Here is an 18,457-nt window from a genome sequence, read left to right on the forward strand (position 1 = left end):
GCCGTAGGCGAGCACCACCACTATCATTGCGTGGCGACCGTATCGTGGGAGCGTGTTGCTGTCTCGCTGCGCGATTCGTTCGATGTCTGCTCGGGAGTAGTGCCAGTGACCTTGATCTCTGTCACGCCCGTCTTCTTGAGTCTGCCGCCGATGTCTCTTGTTGATCTGCTCATTCTATATATTAACATTGAGATGTTAATTTATATCACTTTGAACCTATTTGTTGGCCATCAACTGCTTGTGGATGTAGCCTTGCTTGTGTCGATTGAGATTGGTGCGACCGACCTCGAAGCCGCACTCGCATCTTACCTTTTGTTTGATGTATGCTTTGTGGCGCTCTCTGAACTCCGAGTTGTCGTCCCAATAGTACTCTTTAAATAATGACATGTTATATCTGTTAGAGATAAATTGTTTAATTTAATTTATTTGTTTATGAGTTTCCAAAAAGGGACAGGCAGATCATCTTCACCACACACACCCATAGCACGACTACAACAAGGCGCAAGTTGATGCTCGCTCATTCATTATTCACACAACAACTACTACAAGTGCACTTCAACAAATAACAACAACAACTACAATTACTACCTCATCCTCATCCTTCATATAGCGCCTTTCCATGAATATCAACGATTACAAGAGCTGGTCCAAAGATGAACTTCTCCAATGGTTCACTGAGCAAACCAAAGAGGACGTAAAGGTGCAAGCGAAGATACTCCATCAGCAAGACATCAAAGGAGCTGATCTTCCTCTCACCAGCGCCAACTTGAAGGAGGTTGGCTTTACGCTTGGTCAAGCCAATGCTGTACTCCGAGTTCTTGAGCAACTTCCCCTGGCCCAAGCTCGTAAGTACAAACAACATCGGCGCAATGTCTTCATTCAATACTAACATACACACTCAAGCCGGTGCTGCAGGAGGAGGTGGTGGCCAAACGCGTAAGTACAAATAAGAGCGAGTGATGTGTTCAATCGATACTGACATCAAATTTTTGATCTCCTTCCCAGTCCTGCAAGATCCACGACAATGGATTTTGGACAATGGCCAACAGATTGCGCCCTACAATGACATGGACAACGTTGGACGGTCTTTCCCATTTCTCGGCAGAGAGACCACCCTTTTAAAGATGAAAGAGACCATCACCGTGCATTGGTCCTCCGACACATCACCAGAGAGTAGAGTCAATCACTCGATCAATCTCAGCATTGGTGCACCGGGAATCGGCAAGTCAAGATTGCTCAGAGAGTTTGGCCAACTATTGCATCCAACAATGGTCGCCCACTTCGCTTTAAGTGCGAAACCCTATCCATCAAGGCACTGTAGCATCGTCACTTCATATGGCAATGGATCGCCAATCCAACCAATCGAACAAAGCATGGATTTGGAGACCTGCTTTGCCATTCGTGTGCTCTGCTCCTTCTTCCAAGTTACATTTCCATCTATCATATCAGTGTGGCCCAAAGGAACCACTCTCACTCTGCTTACCGCCTTCAACATTATTGAGCAGACTGTTGCCCAAGGAGCTGGCCCATTGGTCATCTATCTTGGCATTGACGAGATCCAAAACCTTCTTGTCGAGGGGTCAGACTCGAGATCATCCAGACATCTCATCACATCTTTGACAAACGTAATTGGAGGCCAACTCAACACATCACCCGACAGGATCTTCCTTGTATGCTGCATAGCTGGAACCATCTACTCTCCAATCGAAGATGTGTTTGCAAAGTCATCATATCCCTCCTCCATCATCCCACTTCCCCTCCTCTCATTGGACCACTGCAAGGACATCATCAAATCGACCCCACAACTCAAGGACCTGCCAGTGGACAATCACGACCTAGACATCTCGATCTGGCGAATAGGAGGATGGCCACGACCCTTTGAGTTCTTTGTGCAGCGCATTATCATGATGCTGTCGGACCAGATCCCTATATCCCTTCCCGACATCCTCCATCACACCAGGGACAAGCTCTATGATATCTACAAGTTCCAATCTCAAGAAACAATACTTCAGTTGATGGCATATTGCATTGCTGGCATCAACTTCTCGTCGAAGGAGTGGTCAACAATTGGACCGATACCAGGAACAACGTTTGAGCACTTTGAAGAGCGTGGATACATCACCAAGGTCCAAGTCAGTGGATCGAAGCCACCCAGATACTGCCCAATGATGCCACTGATGTTCGTTGATTGGTCCTCCAACTACACCAACTCAAGAGAGTTCTTGTCATTGAAACATCTACTGGACTCCATCACTGAAGACAAGAACTGGATGCACTGGGAAGGATTCTGTTCGCACTACACTCTGGTTCGCTCTCAGATGCTGACCTACATTGGATCAAGCCAAGTTAGTTTGGACGAGTGGTTTGGCCATCCATTTTGCAAGAATGACCATTTCGCCTCCAAGAGTATCCTGATCACCAAAGGTATATTGTAAAGCCATGGCTTACTCATCGCCACAAGTCACTAACATGTCCCACTTTAACTCCAGGCGAGTACGTGGAGCTTGCCAATCGATTCCCCAATGCAACATATCACGACACCTTTGATAAGCATAGATGTTTCGAATATCCACCATCACACTCGAATGTCTATCTGAACGCTCCCGGTGCTCCTTGGGATTGGTTCTCGTTCTACGCCTCGACAACCAAAGGCCTTGTGTACCTACTGTACAATGGGAAGCACACCATCAAGCGAGGTACGGCACTCAATCTTCAGATGATCGTTGAGGAGCACGAGAAGACATCAGAGGTAGTCAAAGACAATGACACACAGTTCAGTGAGCATCGTTTGGTTGTGACAGCCATTGTCACCAACTGCAAGCGAGCACCAACTATCACCAGAGACAGCTTGCCCCCTCTGACAGTTCTGGTAGATGAAGCCAACTGCGAATCATTCTTTGGCCCAGTCTTCTCCTACATCATCTCCAACTTCTAGTTTCCGTTATCCACTCCAACCTTTCATAAACAACCACACTCGGTGAACTCTTGGTGAACAGGTGGTGAAAACTTGGTGAACAATCGGTGAACAGTGTGTGAAATTTCGGAAGTACGTGCTGACCTGCGTGATGGGTGTGCGTTCTGATCTATTCTTGGGCGTGCGAAGGACAAACTCAAACGACACTCTCCTGGAATCTCGAATAGAATAATAGAGAGGATTTGTAAAACTATTCTAAAATATTTGTATTATTATTTATTGTTAAAAAAATAATAATTTTAGTCATTCTATTCTATTATTCTATTCATCCTCTTTTAACCAGTAGAATAATAGAGAGATATTTTAAAACTATTCAACTTTTTAGTATTATTAATTATTGTTAAAAAAAATTAATTTTAGTAATTCTATTCTATTATTCTATTCATCCTCTTTTGAAGTATATAAAACTAWAGGAGGAGAAATTGGAAGTTTGAAATGAAGGAGCGCCAGCTCCGGAATGTTGCGAAGCCAGCGGCGATGAGTTATCCACACACCCTTTGAGTCATTCCTGGACYTTTTCTTTCAAGGTGTTCTCAGATGGAGCTGGCAAGTTGTCAATGTGGTACTGGACAACTTCATTATCAAGTCATTGTTCGTGGAATTGTTGGTGACACCATTCGCAACATTGGCCTACCAATCACATGCCCAGGCTTTGGTGCCATCCACTCAAAGAAGGAATCTTCTCCAAATCATTAGAAACAATTGGAGACAAGGTGGAATCAGGGCCTTCTATCGTGGATGGGTACCAACAGCACTCCAAGCAGGCGTGATCCATATCTATCAATCAATGTCCAACTCCTTATAATACATTATCCAATCTTCATTGATCAATAATCATATATATATTTTTATTATTATTATTATTCGAATAAGTGTGGTGTCAGATTATTAAAGGAGACAGTTGGCTTGATTGGAATGATTCCACCTGTTAATTTGCTAGTTATTATGATGAAGTGCATTCTATCACCAAGCGATCTAAGTTGGATATTTCTAAGTACTTTTGAGGAATGTAGTTCAGAGAATGAGATGGTGAATGTCTTTAAGCTGTCCATTGGATACCGACCTGACTTGATCACTGTATAAAGGTAGTCACGATAATAGTCCTTCTCCAGCTTCAAATTACAATTTCCGACCAAATGGAAATGCTTGATTGATCGTGGCAGCGGATATCCTGTGGGCTTTCGATATCCTTTCATCATGGTGAGCTCAGTGATTGAATTGGGAAGTTTGGAATGTATAAGGCAGTCGTGTATCTGGAGATTGGTTACCGATGGGGGAATAGTTCCATCACACATTGGTCGATAAAAGGAGATCCAAAGAGAGAGAGAGGTGAGCCCAGCTGGGAGAGAGCCTTGTGAGAACGCTTGATTGTAATAACGATCCAATTCCAAGGTCCTGAGTGATAAAGGTAGAGCCCCTACGACGAATGGATGATTATACATGCCAGGGCCGTCTTTGTCCTGATATACGGAAACACCAAACTTGAGGTAGGTCAGAGTGGATGGAAGGGTTCCGATGGCAATCGGTTGATTGAAGTATGGGCCAAACGTGAGTGAATTAAGCCCTAGTGGCAACGAGCCCACTGGGATAGGCTGATTGAAGTAGTAGCCAATGAACAGAGACCTGAGCCCCAACGGAAACGTCCCGATTGGGATGATGTAGCCAAGGTCGGGGCCAAAATGGAGCTTGAAAAGACGAGATGGAAGTGAGTCGAATGGTAATGGATGACAGCTGGGGGAGGACAACTTGAGCCTGGTGAGACTCTGCGGTAGTGTACCGGGAAGAATGGGTTGTCGGAAACTTGGGCCAAACTCAAGTGATTGAACACCATCTGGAATCATTCCTTTAGTTGGCGAAATGTCAATGTCGTAGATCAATGTATTCAGGTCATTGGGTATTATAATAGTCGGGTCATTGAGAATGAACTTTCGAGGTGCAAACAACTTGTTGATGATGATGTTGTTGTCATTGTTATTGAGATAATTGTAGCCAACCTCTATGTGCTCTGGTACTTTTCTGTCTGGCATCCATAACCAACGAATGAATGAATGTTTGTTTCGATACCAATACTTACAAACGAATGCCAAACAATACCTATCTACATTCTCCTCCAAACAATCTACAATATAACCTAGGATGATAATTGGGAAGTATCTAGGTTGTTGTTGTTGTTGAAGTTGTTCTACAATATCTCCCTCAACTAATACTACTTGTGAGTCCTTATTATTATGCATTTGATTGATTGATTGGTGCTTGGTGATGACATCAATTGATCGAAGTTGTGAATGATTGAGTTAGGTTTAGAAATCAATCAGAATGACAGGGGTATCCTTTGAAAAGACACGCATCACTTATGCAGGAGTTTATTTGATCGACCAACAACACTAACGCACACACAACACGTCAAAGAGATAAAGAAATCTGAGATAGAGAGAGATATAAAGATGGAACCAGTATCAGATAATGCAGGACCAGATCATGTTGATGGAACTCAATATGATAACAACAATAACTATTATAACAATTTTGCAGACTACGAGAATGACAGCAACAACAACAACAACAGCAGACTCAGCAACATTTTGAACGCATTCAAAGACCTTGGATTGGACCTGATGCGCGTTGGTTCAAGATCGGACATGATGTATAGTCTGTTGAATCTCGACAAGTCTGCCACAAAGGAGGAGATCATTCACTCCTATCAGGTTCATGCTCAGGCCAACCGCGACAACCCCGAGGCACTCTACAACCTCAATGCCATCATGGAGATACTGACCAACGATCGTCTGCGCTATGAGTTGGACCAGGAGACGCCTGTGTCTGTGCTGCGCGGCGCATTGGCCACGGCCGGACAGTGGTCCAGCACGTTTATCCAACACTCACTACGCATTGCCTCGGTGCTCTGCCAGACCAGCACGGCCATCCTCTCGCCCAAGGCCCAGATGCAGCTCTGGGTGCAGCTGTGGCGTGAGAAGATTATGTTCCGTGACTACTTGAGAACATTTGGTGCCATCTGTGTCAGAGCATGGGTGATCGACACGTACCCAGTGAACAGCTCACTCATCGACACGATCAAGAGGAGCGCACTCGCCGCGTTGGTCTCTGCGCCACTCAACATGGTGCTGACTGCACGTATCAACCACCTTGGCCTTGGCTTCTTCTCTGCATTCAAGATGCTCGACTTCAAGACTCTGTTAACATCTTTGGCCGCACAGTTTGTGTTTGAGCTGGTGATCAGCGCGGTCAGCCCAGCCATGGAGGCCCTGCAAGACTACACATTCACGTTCAAGGATGCCAAGGGACCCAAGAAGTTGGTCTACTATCTTGGCCACCCAATCTGTGTGTCATTGCTCTATGCCGCTGCCGTCACACCGTTTGCTACACTTCTGCATCAACGCGAGATGCAGGCGTTTGTCCCGGCCGCACAACGACTTGGTCTGGTACAACTTGCCAAGAACAACTGGCAACAAGCTGGCGTTAGAGCATTCTATCGTGGAGCAGTCCCCTTGACAATGTTCGCCTTGATCCAGTGTACATATGCCAGCTCGCTAGTTCTTTCCTTCCAATGTCCATAAACTCATACTTTCATGATTGATCGATCGGTGTGCGAGTGTGTGGGACATGATCTTTCAAAAGTTCGAATCTTCAAGTTTCGCGAGATATGACTCATCATTCAAAACATTCATTTGTCTTCATTGTAATTGATTTGTGATACAGATAATATATATAACATATAAAGGAATGGAACCATTTATTAATCATGAACCTACAATAATCGATAATAATAATGCAGATGCAGATGATCAAGTACCATCACCAAGAGACTTGGTCAAGAAGTTGGCAACACTATTTGGTCGATCAAACTTGTACCTCTACGATATATTGGAGGTGAAGAGGAATGCCTCGAAAGATGAGATAATCAATTCATATCAGGCAAAGGCCATGCTCAATCATGACAAACCTGCAGTGCTCAAACAGTTGAACTCGGCAGTGAACGTGCTTACAAACGATCGTCGACGCTATGAGTACGACCAGGAGAAGCCGCTGACAATGTCCCGCGTCTTCCAGAGCACCGTGATCAACTTCTCAGCTCGTCTCGTTCAGTTCTCGCTGCACAACGCCGCCGTGTTCTGTCAGTCGACCGCGGCGCTCCTCTCGCCGCAGGCGCAGTTCAACCTGTGGCGCCAGCTGTGGAGCGATCGACACATGTTCCACAACTACTCAAAGAACATCGTCGTTTCAATCATCAAGTCAATGTTCACCGACCAGGCCAAGATGCAAGCGTCAACAGGCGTTCTGGAGGTGATCAAGAGGTGCGCGATCACCGCCCTCGTCATCGCCCCTTTCAATCTGGCGATGACTGCACGTCTGCACGACTATAGCCTGGGCGGATTCGGCCAGGTGTTCAAGCTTTTTAACGCCAGGGCGCTGTGGACTTCATTCGCGGCGCAGTTCCTCATGGAGATGACGACCAACGCATTGAGGCCCGTGGTCGAGGCCGTCAAGGACCACGCATTCACATACAAGGAGTCCAAGGGCATCAAGAAGTTGTTCTACTATTTGCTGTACAACCCAATTACCACATCACTGCTGTACGTGATGGCAATGGCACCGGTGGCTACATTATTGCATCAGAGTGAGATGCAGGCTTTCATTCCATTGGCTCAGCGACTCAACATTGTTCAACTGGCCAAGAACAACTGGCAACAGGGTGGTATCAATGCATTCTATCGTGGTATTGTTCCAATGTCAATCAGTGCACTCATCCAATTCCGTAACAACAATGTCCAGATTGGATCAATCACAGATGCCTAAGGATCATGTATCGATCATCATGATTGATTTATCATGTTGACATCAACTAATTAAATCAATAATTATTATTTAATCAAGATATATGTGTGCACTGATTGATCAAAATCTATGATCAAGATATATGAAAGTTTTGAATGACGATGAATGAATGATCTTTAATTTATCTTCTCTCTTTGTGTAGGAATGCCAAGGCAAGATAGGAAATGACAAAGAGTAAGAAGGTGTAGCCTGCAGCAATACCAAGCATTTCTTCGCGAGTGTAGTTCTCCAGACCATAGGCGGCAATCAGGTCATCACCATTGGGGAATGGACAGGGCAGGAACTCGATGCACTCCAGTTTCTTGCCCTGGAACTCATTGATGATCAGTGCCGTGAATGTATAGTACAGCGGGTTAACCCAGTGAATCCATCCGGTGGCCTTGGGCAGTTGTGAGGCGGGCACAAAGAAGCCAGAGAAAAGGATGAAGATTACAGAGAAGCCCGAGCCCAGGGTGAAGCTGTGATCGCTAGTGCCAGTGATGTTGGTGGCAGCAATCACACAAAAGTCCGACAGAAGATGCACCACATATAGTGTCAACAGGGCAAAGGGCATTGTCTCCCAACTTAGTCCTGCGATCGAGTAACATATACCTGGCAAGATAACCGACACCATGATCACGACCACATTCTCCATGGTAAGCAATGCCAAGAAGTATGGGAATGGGTGGTACAACTTTGATGCACGCTCCTGATTGAACAATGCCTTTCCAGACAAGACTACGATGTTTGTGTTGGGGGCGAAGGTTAGAGTTAGGGTTGGGGCGAAGGTCGGGTGAAGTAGACCTACATAGGGCAATGGAGGTGTAGGGCATGAGATTGAGTGAGACGATGAGGAAGAAGAGAAGTCCGAGGATCTTGGGTATGTCAAGTTGTGTGTAGCCTAGACCACCGAAACAAGAGCCTCCAAGGAGTCCAATGATGATACCCATAACAGTCCTCGCTGCACAGTTACCTGGATTCCTAACAAAGTCTCTGGCAACTCTTCCAAGTAGGATACGGTATTGATACAACCATGATGGAGTTGGCTGATTGATTGATTGATTGATCGGGGGTTAGTGATTGAGTGAGTGATGGTGTCATTGTGTTAACATACCCTAACAGTCAGGTTGTCAGGTGGAGGATGAGCGTTGGAGTTGGACTCTACCTCCCACATTTGTTTCCATCGATTGCAGATGTCTGGATAGCGTGTGCTCTCACCAATCTCCACGGCTGTGTCTAGACAAAAGTCGGCTGGATTCACGTGTGGTGGCATTGGATAACCTAGCTCGTTGAGATAGCCAACAATGTCACCGCCCGAGTATATCATGTGACCCTTGACCACGACCATGACCTTGGTGAACAACTTCCAGATCTCTTGGCGAGGCTGATGAATCGAGCACACCACCGTGACACCGCGGTCCGTCAGACGCATCAATGTCCTCATGACGATCAACGCGTTGACAGAGTCGAGACCCGAGGTGGGTTCGTCCAAGAATATGAGTGAAGGGTTGGTGACCAGTCCGCAACCAATGGACACGCGACGCTTCTCACCTCCCGATAGGCCACGAAGCATGATGCCTCCAGGCAGCAGACCGCCAATCTTGGACTTTGCGCGATGTGACAGTCCAATCTCGTCGAGGACCTGCTGGATCTTCCTGCGCTTATACTCGTCGTTCATGTGCGGCAGACGCAAGTCGGCGTGGAAGCGCAGCGTCTCCTCGACAGTTGCAGTCGGAAGCAAGATGTCCTCCTGTGTGACGTACGCGCAGTAGTTCTTGTAGGCCGCTCCAATCTCCTTGCCATTGACCAACAAGCTGCCAGTGATTGTGCCCGAGCTCTTGCGCTCGGCCAAGATATCGAGCAGGGTGGACTTGCCCGATCCGGACGGGCCCATCAGTCCCACCAGCTCGCCGCGCTCAATCACACCACTGACACCATGGAGAATGGTGATATCCTTGTCCTGATAGTTGATCTTCTGGCCATACTCATCGTCGCCACCATTCTCCTGCTGCTTCTTACTCTTCTTTATAGAGTATTGTTTGTTTGGCACCTTGTAGACTATGTTTCTAAACACCAACTGGACTCCCTCGGTATGGTCCAAAATTGGTATATTCTCGTCATGTTGTCCAATGTCCTCGCTTACATTAGACACACTTTGGTAATACATTGTTTAAGTTTGGTTTGGTTTGATTGGTTGAGAGTGAGTGTGTGATTGATTGATTGGAATAATTATATTCCAATCAGAGATTTTGATTGATTGGTGTGATTGAGTGATAGAGTGATTATGTACTTGGAGTGATAATTATTACTTTTTATATTATGAATGTGATTGATTTAATCAATTGTATGATTGATCAAAGGCCTCACACCACCTTCATCATCTTTAAAGTCGTTTAATCTTTATGTTGTAACCTTTAGTATTAGTGAGGAGTGCACTCCGAATGAGTCATTACCTTCATTGAGATGCCCCAAATATCTTTGGAAATCTCCCAAACTCCACATTCGGATCATAATGATCACATAATTTATTGTTGCAAAGATGACTTTGTGTGTTTTGGGGCGAGGCTCATCCGCCCTAAATGGCCCCTCACCATTACCGATCACCTTCCTATCGCCTTCAACCAAGTTCCCACATACCCAAGGAACAAGTATCCATTCATACATTATTATTGTTCATTCATTCGTGTTCATTTCAGTCATGGGTTCATTCATTTCCTTGTTGATGCACGTCTTGGTACAGTCTCTTCCTTCTCTTCGCGTGGCAAGTGTGTCTTTGTTGTCTTGTTATACAATCTCCTCAACTCATTCAAACTAAAGTATGATCGATTGATTGTTTGATTGATTGATCGGAGGAGTGGTGGAATGATTCCAGATAAGTATTATGAGTGTGTGAATGGTGATCGCATGCGATTGAATGAACTTACAACATATTCCTCTCAAACACATCCCTCATGGTGAACTGTTGGACGTCCTTGAGTTTGGTGTTGTCCTTGTTGTCTAGTGTGACAACTAGTTGATTACAGTTGATCTTGGATATTTGTAGACCTTTGAGCGCCGAGTAGGGTACCGACCACTTGACCTTGCCCATCGCCCACGAATGCTTGACGCTCAGACAGTAGAGACGCTCGGTCGACAGCAACATGCACTTGACTTGGCTCTTGCCCTTGCGACTGGACTTGTGCACGTAGAGGTGCAGCTGGTACACCTCGGGGGCAGGCAGTATGGCCGCTTCAAACTGCTTCTGGAACAGGTTGCGCACCAGGAATCGCATCGCGATCAACCAGTGGTCGCGGTCATCTTCGCTCTCGGCCATCAATATCTTCTCGGCCCATGGTGCGCCATTGTCGCCATTCGATGCTGATGAACCCGGAGAGCTGAAGCTGGCGCGACGCTTGAGCGTCTGGCGATGGTATCCGCTTCCGCCACTGCTCGAGTTGAGCGGCGAGTTTGGCGGTGACACCTCGGCGTCGTACTCGTTGCCTGCGCCATTGGCCGCTCCGCCATCGCGAATGTGGTAGACGATGCGGAGGACGCGTGGGTCGACCAAGTCGTCGCCCTCGACCGCCACCACGTCGATCAAGTCGATAGACCAGTTCTTCTTGTTTGTGTCTGGGTCGACCTTGTAGAAGCGCGCATTTGTGAGCAGACCGATGAACGACGAGCTGCCATTGTGGCGCTGGAAGTAGCTATGAGTGATGTAGCGCTCGCTCAGCGGGATCAGCTTGTCAAAGCGTATTGGCAACGGGAAGAACGACGTGTCTGTGTAGCGCTCCTCCGACTCGCTCCACTGATGGATCAATGGCAATGAACATGATGACACTGATGGCGTCATCGATGAGCTGGAGCTAGATCCACTTGTTGGCGATGAACTATATTGTGTTATTGTTTCCTTTTGTTGTTGTATTATTGCCGATTGTTGTTGTTTAACTTGTGTACTCATTTTTTAAACAATTATTTATTTCCAATCAATAATAATATTATTATTATTAATCCAATTTATCACTACCTGTATATATATATATATATTTGGTTCAGTATCTGTATCTGAAATCAATATGATCAATCTTAAGTAACTTGATCCAAATATACATTGAATTAATAGTACATGATTAAGCTCACTCAATCATACATCAGAAGGGTTGGTCACCACTGTGTGATCAGGTGATCACACAGATACACACAACCATTTAAAGTGGTGAGTGTCCAACACCACCATTCTAATTTAAGAGTGATCATATATGCATACATGTCATGACACTAGTATTGATCTTTCGTCGGATTTGAAGATATGTTGAACTACAACAATGACGAAAGATCCTTTGTGAAAAGGTAAACAATTAAATGGGAATTAGTTTGCCAAACAAGTTGCCTACCCACCACTTACTTGAACAGAGATAGAGAGAGAGAGATATAATGAATGATAGAAATAATATAGTAGTAATAGAGACTGATTCATTTATGTTTAGAACAAACAAGACTAATAATAATAATAAGGAGGAGATGGAGGAGCTTGATGATGGTGATGTATGGGATGACAGTTCATTGATCGCTGCATATGACGACGCCATAAATAACTATATAGTAATGTGTTCAACCGTTATATATATGAATGAATGATTGATTGATTGATTGATTGATCGATTGACTAACAGTGCTATACCTACTCTACATTCTCCCCAGGCATCACATAATCCAAGCAATGTACATAAGAAGAATCAGACTGATATTACAACAACAACTCCATCAATAACTACAACTACGACCACTACTGCCGCTAGTCCTACTACTACACAACAGAGAAAGAAGAAGGTCCGATCATTGGGAATATCTGTTGTTGATCAAGAAAATGAGATCATTGATGGGCATCACCAACAACAACAACAACAACAACAACAACAACAATACCCATCATCAATGAATAATGATACAATGTCAATGTACAATGGCGATACATCATCTGCATCCACCTCGTCCACGATGACAAAGAAGAAGAATAAGAAGAAATCATCAACCGCCAGCAGCACCAGTAACAAGCATCAAGTTGGTGATGGTGGAGATGGATCAAACTCAACCGATACATACTATGGTACAAATGATCAGAATCAATCATATCAATACGATCAAACACATTGGAATCAATACTCTGGTTATGCTCCCTATCAACATTATTACCAACATCATCCACATGCTGCTACCGCTCCAATGGCACCTCAACATCATCATCAACATAATCATCATCAACATCAATCATCATCGTCGCCATCACAATCACCATCACAACATCCACCTCATCCACATCATCAACCGCCAATGATGCAACATGGACATCAATTCCCACCGATGATGCCGCCAATGCTACCACTGCCCGAGCAAAACGACGAGTTGACCGACCTCCTTCTCAGTTGGTATTACAGCGGATACTATACAGGTGTATTCCAAGAGCGAAAGCGTATGCGTGAGCGTGGCTTCCATCCTTGATCCATCCACCATCCACAACTTCGAAGTTCATAAAGGTACAACACACGGATCATATTTTTATTTTATTCATTTATTTTCCTTTTTTTTTTTTGATCTCACACACCACGTTCGAGGGTTGGGATGTCGCCCACCTTGTTAGACACAAGAGCGACAAGACTGCGATATACTCAGTCCTTTTACCCGCGAGTGATAACAAAATGGTACATATATATAACATTATCATCCATCCATCCATCCATCCAATGTGCCCTGATAGAGATGCGATCATCAACACAACTTGCGATGATACAATGATTGGATTTGAATGAGACCATTCAGCGATACTACCCAAAGATCAAGGCACAGGATAGGATAGGATGTGAATGGCGAGAAAGACAACAGGCAACTAACAATCAACAATATATTATAGTCCTTAGTTGTTCCAGAAAACTTCCAGCACATCATCCGTATCTACAACACCAATGTGGACGGTAGACGCAAGATCATGTACGCCTTGACTGACGTCAAGGGTATTGGTCGCAGATTCTCCAACCTTGTTTGCAAGAAGGCTGACGTCGACATGAACAAGAGGTATGATCGCGATCAATGGGGTGTAACAGCAGCGACAATGACACGATAGTGATATCTAACATTCGTTCAAATCAATCAATCAATCAATCATTCGATCGTCAATATAATACAGAGCTGGAGAGATGTCCAAGGAGGAGATCGAGAGACTCACCACCATCTTGAACCACCCAAGACAATACAACATCCCATCCTGGTTCTTGAACAGACAGAGAGATATCAGAGACGGAAAGTTCTCCCAGGCTCTCGCCAATCAGCTGGACGTTAAATACAGAGACGACCTCGAGCGTTTGAAGAAGATCAGAGCTCACCGTGGTATCAGACATCACATGGGTCTCCGTGTCAGAGGTCAGAAGACCAAGACCACTGGCCGTCGTGGAAGAACCGTCGGTGTGTCCAAGAAGAAGGGAGGCTAAATTTATACGATCGTTGTTCGTTCGTTTGGCTCTCTGGCCCCCTATCCTTGGTGCCTGCTGCTGCTTGCTTGCTCCTTTGCCAGTCCATTGGCATATCAGTGGCATCATCAAATCAAACGACGACAACACCTTCAAACAATAAACCTATGTTACTCGCAGTCAATATCATCCTCACTGGGGTCATGCGCTCGTGGGTACTTCGTTGTTGTCTGTATGGCCTGGCACCCAATGATGATGACCATCGACGACGAACCTGTCTTTGGCAATTCATTGATCATCAATCCATACATCATCCCAATGCCCGACCAACCTCGATCAACCAATCAATGATGTTATTGTAATGGTATTGAATGAACAACGATGATTACGTAATCGTGCCAGACTCTGGGCCTTGGTGTTAGGCTGGGATGGAGGAGAAGAGCCTTATGAGGTCCATGGCAGTCACGTGATTGGGAGTGATACACCAAGAGATATTAAGCGCCCGATCATGATCAAGTATGGAAACTTGACCATACACAGGAATGGCTTTCAACGAACATTATCAAAACAGGATCATTTTTGGAAAGGTAGATGTCACGGTCTGTTTGATCAATTTTTGCGGGGTGGGGTTAGCAGTGTGACGAATGATTGGAGGGGCATTGGCTTTGAATCAAGGTCCAGGGTGATCGATCGCAGTGTCGTACAAACCACAACAAATTAATAAAAAATTAATAATAGTCTGAAGAGAGTGAGAAGGGTGGGCAGTAGGTCGGCAGCGTCATTTCCAGGTGATCAAAGTTTGGATCAACAACCACCTCACTACTGACATCTACACAATTAATCATTCAATTGCACCCTCAATCACCACTTACTCACCTACTCAATCAAATAACTATTTATATTTATATATATATCCATTATTTATTTATTTATAGAATCAATCAAAGAAACCCAAACAAGATGATCAAAGTAGAAGTCTTGATTGTGATCACAATTGCATTGTTGTATTGTGGTTTTGCGGTGGCCGCACCATCAACAGGTGGCCCAGCCAGTGGAGGAACGGGCGATGCGATGAACCCTTCGGCATCCAGCGGAGGATGGGCAAACTTTGGCTCGGCCTCCAACTGGGGCTCAAACACAGTACCCAACGAAAACACGGCGGCATCGGTCGTGGGCTCGTCCAGCACGCTCAACACCTACCTCGATGGCAACGCCTACCACCTCTACTCACTGACACTGGGCAACTACAATGGCGGCATAGGCGGCTACGTCCAGTTCGCCCTCGCCACCAAGCTCAACATCACCGAAAACTTTTTGAATGCCGGCAACAGCAAGTTCAGCTTTGACTCGCCGTCCGGCGCATCCTCGGCCTTGGTCGCGCCCGACTACGCCGACTACGCCAACAAGCTGAGGCTGTTGGGTGACATCCCCTACAACCAACTGACCGTTCATGGAAATATGAGTGTCAGGGGTGAGTTCAGGTACTCCCTGGCCGGCCTAGTCCAATCAGACAATGACATCCAATTTGAGGCTGGTGCAAACTTGAACGTCGTACCCAACAACCAATTCGACCCGTCCTTCCCAGTGTCCTACATGCTCACGCCTGGCAAAGTTAACATGGTCGACTCATTCTTCACACTCAGCATTTATGAGTTTAGAACTGTAAGTTCAATGATCAGTTTGTTGATGGTCTGCACTCTCTAACACAACAATCATTCATTTAATCAATCAATCGATCGATCGATCAATCAATCAAACTTTTAGTCAACAATGAGCCACAAGACAACAAACTCGGATCTTAATAAATCCAAGCTAACGGTCTTTGGTGATGTCGGACTTGATGTAAGTCATGCGCCAGGGTCACCAATCACTCAAATACGTGACTCACTAACATCCCCATCCTCCTCTTAGGCATCCAACTTCAATATTAAGGATTCTTCTGTGAACTTGGACGGCAAGTTCAACTTGTTGACCAACTCAAAGATGACCATTTCGGGAACCAACATAAATGGCTCAATGTCAGTCTCTGGCGTATGTACTTACTACACTCAACGTTATGATTGCCGACCATAGCTTGACCCTAACCTTCTACACACATCATTCAAGTTCTCCAATGTCACGATGACAAGCTCCAACACCAACTTTACCAACTTGTCACTCAACACTGGAAAGAACTTTATCAATGTAGACAACAGCACAGTCAAGATCGATGGCCAACTCCTTGTCAACGCACTCAAGACCACCACCAACTCTGACATGACCATCAGCAAATCTGGATCATTCGTAACTGTATGTTCATCATTCTGATCACTCTCTCGATCACTCACTTACTCACTACTCGATCGATCAATCAAACATAGGGTCAAAGAGCACACTTTGTATCAAGTCAGCTGAAGGTTGATGGCACTATGGATGTTACAGGAAAGGTCGACGCAGAGGGCTCACATGTATCCATTGGTAATAGTATGTCGTTGGCTGGCGGACAGGTCAACTTGATCAACTCCTCATTGGCGTTCAACAGTGGTTCCCAATTGGTATCCAACGGCACCATCAACATGGGCAGCTCACAACTCTCTTTCGGCACCGGCTCCAACCTCGCACCCAATGGAGGCTCCATCACCCTTGACAACTCGACCGTGTCGCTCAAGTCTGCCTCGACCCTATCACCAACTGGCGGCGCAATCCACCTCTTTGACTCGAAGATGTCTATGGAGTCCGACTCCAAGCTCGCACCAGCAGGCGGCTCGATCAACTTGAGCAACTCATCTCTGTCGCTGCAGAACGGCGCCAACCTCGCTCCCGCTGGAGGTTCGATCAACTTGAACAACTCATCAATGTCTCTGCAGTCTGGCTCCATCCTCGCGCCAGCCGGCGGCAAGATTGATCTCGTCGAGTCGTCGCTGTCTTTGGACGCCGGCTCCAAGCTGACCTCTCACGTGACCGCCACCATCACATTGACCAACACTCAGTTTGTAAACAGTGGCAGTTTCAGTGGATCGCTCACAGTCGACTCGGACAGCGCCATCAACAACAAGGGCAGCTTCGTATTCTCGGGCCCCATCGTGCCGCCTTCAAACAACTTGCTCTCTCGTCGCCACAAGCTGCACGACTCCGCGCCCGTGCATCCCACATTCACCAACGCTGGTACGGCCTCGATCAACGCAACCAACTTAATCAACATCGCCATGGAGATACTTAACGCCGGCACAATGAATGTTTTGTCGAATGCCACAGTGCCATCGTTCAGTCAGAGCAAGGGCTCGACCACGCTGGCTGGCGGCTCACTGAATTCCACAGGCGAGATTCTCATTGGTGGCGGTAGTCTCAATGGCGTTGGCACGCTGTCCAGCACAACGATCACCAAGGCCAACCTTGGCAGTGAGCAGATCAACACACTCAAGATCGATGGCAACCTGACCATTGGTGACAACACCACCCAGACCACGCTGAAGATCAACTCCAACACGACCTACTCCACAATCAACGTCACTGGAACCGTAACTCTCGATGGCAACCTCACCATCTTGGTGACCCAAGAGATCCTGGACGCGACCAAGGACGGCAACGTGACCATCAACGTGGTGTCATTCACTGACAACAACAACAGCAGCAAGTTCAAGGGCATCTCCATCAAGACGTTCAATCCAAACGGCGCCCACAAGGAGACTCCGTCGTGCCGTGTCTCGGCCTCCCAGTCCACCGGTGGAATCGCCGTGCTGGTCCAGCCCGAGGACTCGACTTGCAAGTCTAGCAACCCCGATCCCAGCGGCAGTGGCAGTGACGCGGGTCCACTCGCAAATGGTAGCAGCAGCAGCAGCTTCAGTGGCTGGAAGGTCATCACAGTGATTGTCGTCGGTTCGGTGATTGTCGCCGCCGGTGTGATCACAGCTTTTGTCATGCTGCGACCAAGAATCGCCAGACAGATCGCCTACCGTCGTGAGTCAAAGAGGAATAACGAGCATGAGCTCAAGATGAGAATATAACTTATTACCCTACCCACCTAACTTACACACATACTTGTAACACGTCAAACATCCTCCTCCTCCCCTTCACACCAATACTTAATGTATTGGATGATCAACATTATTAACGAATAAAGAATGTCTTTGAGAGACCTTGGAAGCTTTATGAATATGGGCTAATGTTCCGTCAAGAATGGCGATGGTTGTCGGCGTATGGGGAGCGTTCCATGTCGGGTCCAATGATCAGT

The 18,457-nt window shown here is 46.1% G+C and overlaps 9 protein-coding genes across 9 annotated transcripts; 6 read left to right on the plus strand and 3 right to left on the minus strand.

Annotated features, from left to right (window-relative positions):
• Positions 1 to 595: 595 nt before the first annotated feature.
• Positions 596 to 862, minus strand: SAMD00019534_062790 (hypothetical protein; the record flags this gene model as incomplete). The annotated part of the gene is made up of 1 exon (XM_012898877.1): positions 596 to 862. One exon carries the CDS (start codon positions 860 to 862, stop codon positions 596 to 598), a length of 267 nt encoding a protein of 88 aa, XP_012754331.1.
• Positions 620 to 2,932, plus strand: SAMD00019534_062800 (hypothetical protein; the record flags this gene model as incomplete). The annotated part of the gene is made up of 4 exons (XM_012898878.1): positions 620 to 845; positions 904 to 936; positions 1,006 to 2,424; positions 2,490 to 2,932. Coding segments are annotated over 4 exons (2,121 nt in total), but the record flags the coding sequence as incomplete, so codon positions are not given.
• A 2,486-nt stretch (positions 2,933 to 5,418) lies between these two features.
• SAMD00019534_062810 (hypothetical protein) lies at positions 5,419 to 6,549 on the plus strand (the record flags this gene model as incomplete). Its single annotated transcript, XM_012898879.1, has 1 exon — positions 5,419 to 6,549. The coding sequence occupies one exon, from the start codon at positions 5,419 to 5,421 to the stop codon at positions 6,547 to 6,549; it is 1,131 nt and encodes a 376-aa protein (XP_012754333.1).
• A 166-nt stretch (positions 6,550 to 6,715) lies between these two features.
• SAMD00019534_062820 (hypothetical protein) lies at positions 6,716 to 7,789 on the plus strand (the record flags this gene model as incomplete). Its single annotated transcript, XM_012898880.1, has 1 exon — positions 6,716 to 7,789. The coding sequence occupies one exon, from the start codon at positions 6,716 to 6,718 to the stop codon at positions 7,787 to 7,789; it is 1,074 nt and encodes a 357-aa protein (XP_012754334.1).
• Positions 7,790 to 7,949: 160 nt separating this feature from the next.
• Positions 7,950 to 9,974, minus strand: SAMD00019534_062830 (hypothetical protein; the record flags this gene model as incomplete). Its single annotated transcript, XM_012898881.1, has 3 exons — positions 7,950 to 8,545; positions 8,616 to 8,853; positions 8,922 to 9,974. The coding sequence occupies 3 exons, from the start codon at positions 9,972 to 9,974 to the stop codon at positions 7,950 to 7,952; spliced, it is 1,887 nt and encodes a 628-aa protein (XP_012754335.1).
• A 541-nt stretch (positions 9,975 to 10,515) lies between these two features.
• On the minus strand, positions 10,516 to 11,747 carry SAMD00019534_062840 (hypothetical protein; the record flags this gene model as incomplete). Its single annotated transcript, XM_012898882.1, has 2 exons — positions 10,516 to 10,618; positions 10,732 to 11,747. The coding sequence occupies 2 exons, from the start codon at positions 11,745 to 11,747 to the stop codon at positions 10,516 to 10,518; spliced, it is 1,119 nt and encodes a 372-aa protein (XP_012754336.1).
• Positions 11,748 to 12,265: 518 nt separating this feature from the next.
• Positions 12,266 to 13,285, plus strand: SAMD00019534_062850 (hypothetical protein; the record flags this gene model as incomplete). The annotated part of the gene is made up of 2 exons (XM_012898883.1): positions 12,266 to 12,331; positions 12,488 to 13,285. The coding sequence occupies 2 exons, from the start codon at positions 12,266 to 12,268 to the stop codon at positions 13,283 to 13,285; spliced, it is 864 nt and encodes a 287-aa protein (XP_012754337.1).
• A 197-nt stretch (positions 13,286 to 13,482) lies between these two features.
• SAMD00019534_062860 (hypothetical protein) lies at positions 13,483 to 14,265 on the plus strand (the record flags this gene model as incomplete). Its single annotated transcript, XM_012898884.1, has 3 exons — positions 13,483 to 13,485; positions 13,695 to 13,855; positions 13,968 to 14,265. Coding segments are annotated over 3 exons (462 nt in total), but the record flags the coding sequence as incomplete, so codon positions are not given.
• Positions 14,266 to 15,207: 942 nt separating this feature from the next.
• SAMD00019534_062870 (hypothetical protein) lies at positions 15,208 to 18,230 on the plus strand (the record flags this gene model as incomplete). Its single annotated transcript, XM_012898885.1, has 5 exons — positions 15,208 to 15,909; positions 16,012 to 16,089; positions 16,159 to 16,278; positions 16,354 to 16,536; positions 16,608 to 18,230. 5 exons carry the CDS (start codon positions 15,208 to 15,210, stop codon positions 18,228 to 18,230), a joined length of 2,706 nt encoding a protein of 901 aa, XP_012754339.1.
• Between the last annotated feature and the right edge of the window lie 227 nt (positions 18,231 to 18,457).

This window comes from Acytostelium subglobosum (genome assembly GCF_000787575.1).
Source record: "Acytostelium subglobosum LB1 DNA, scaffold: scaffold11, whole genome shotgun sequence".
NCBI lineage: Eukaryota > Evosea > Eumycetozoa > Acytosteliales > Acytosteliaceae > Acytostelium > Acytostelium subglobosum.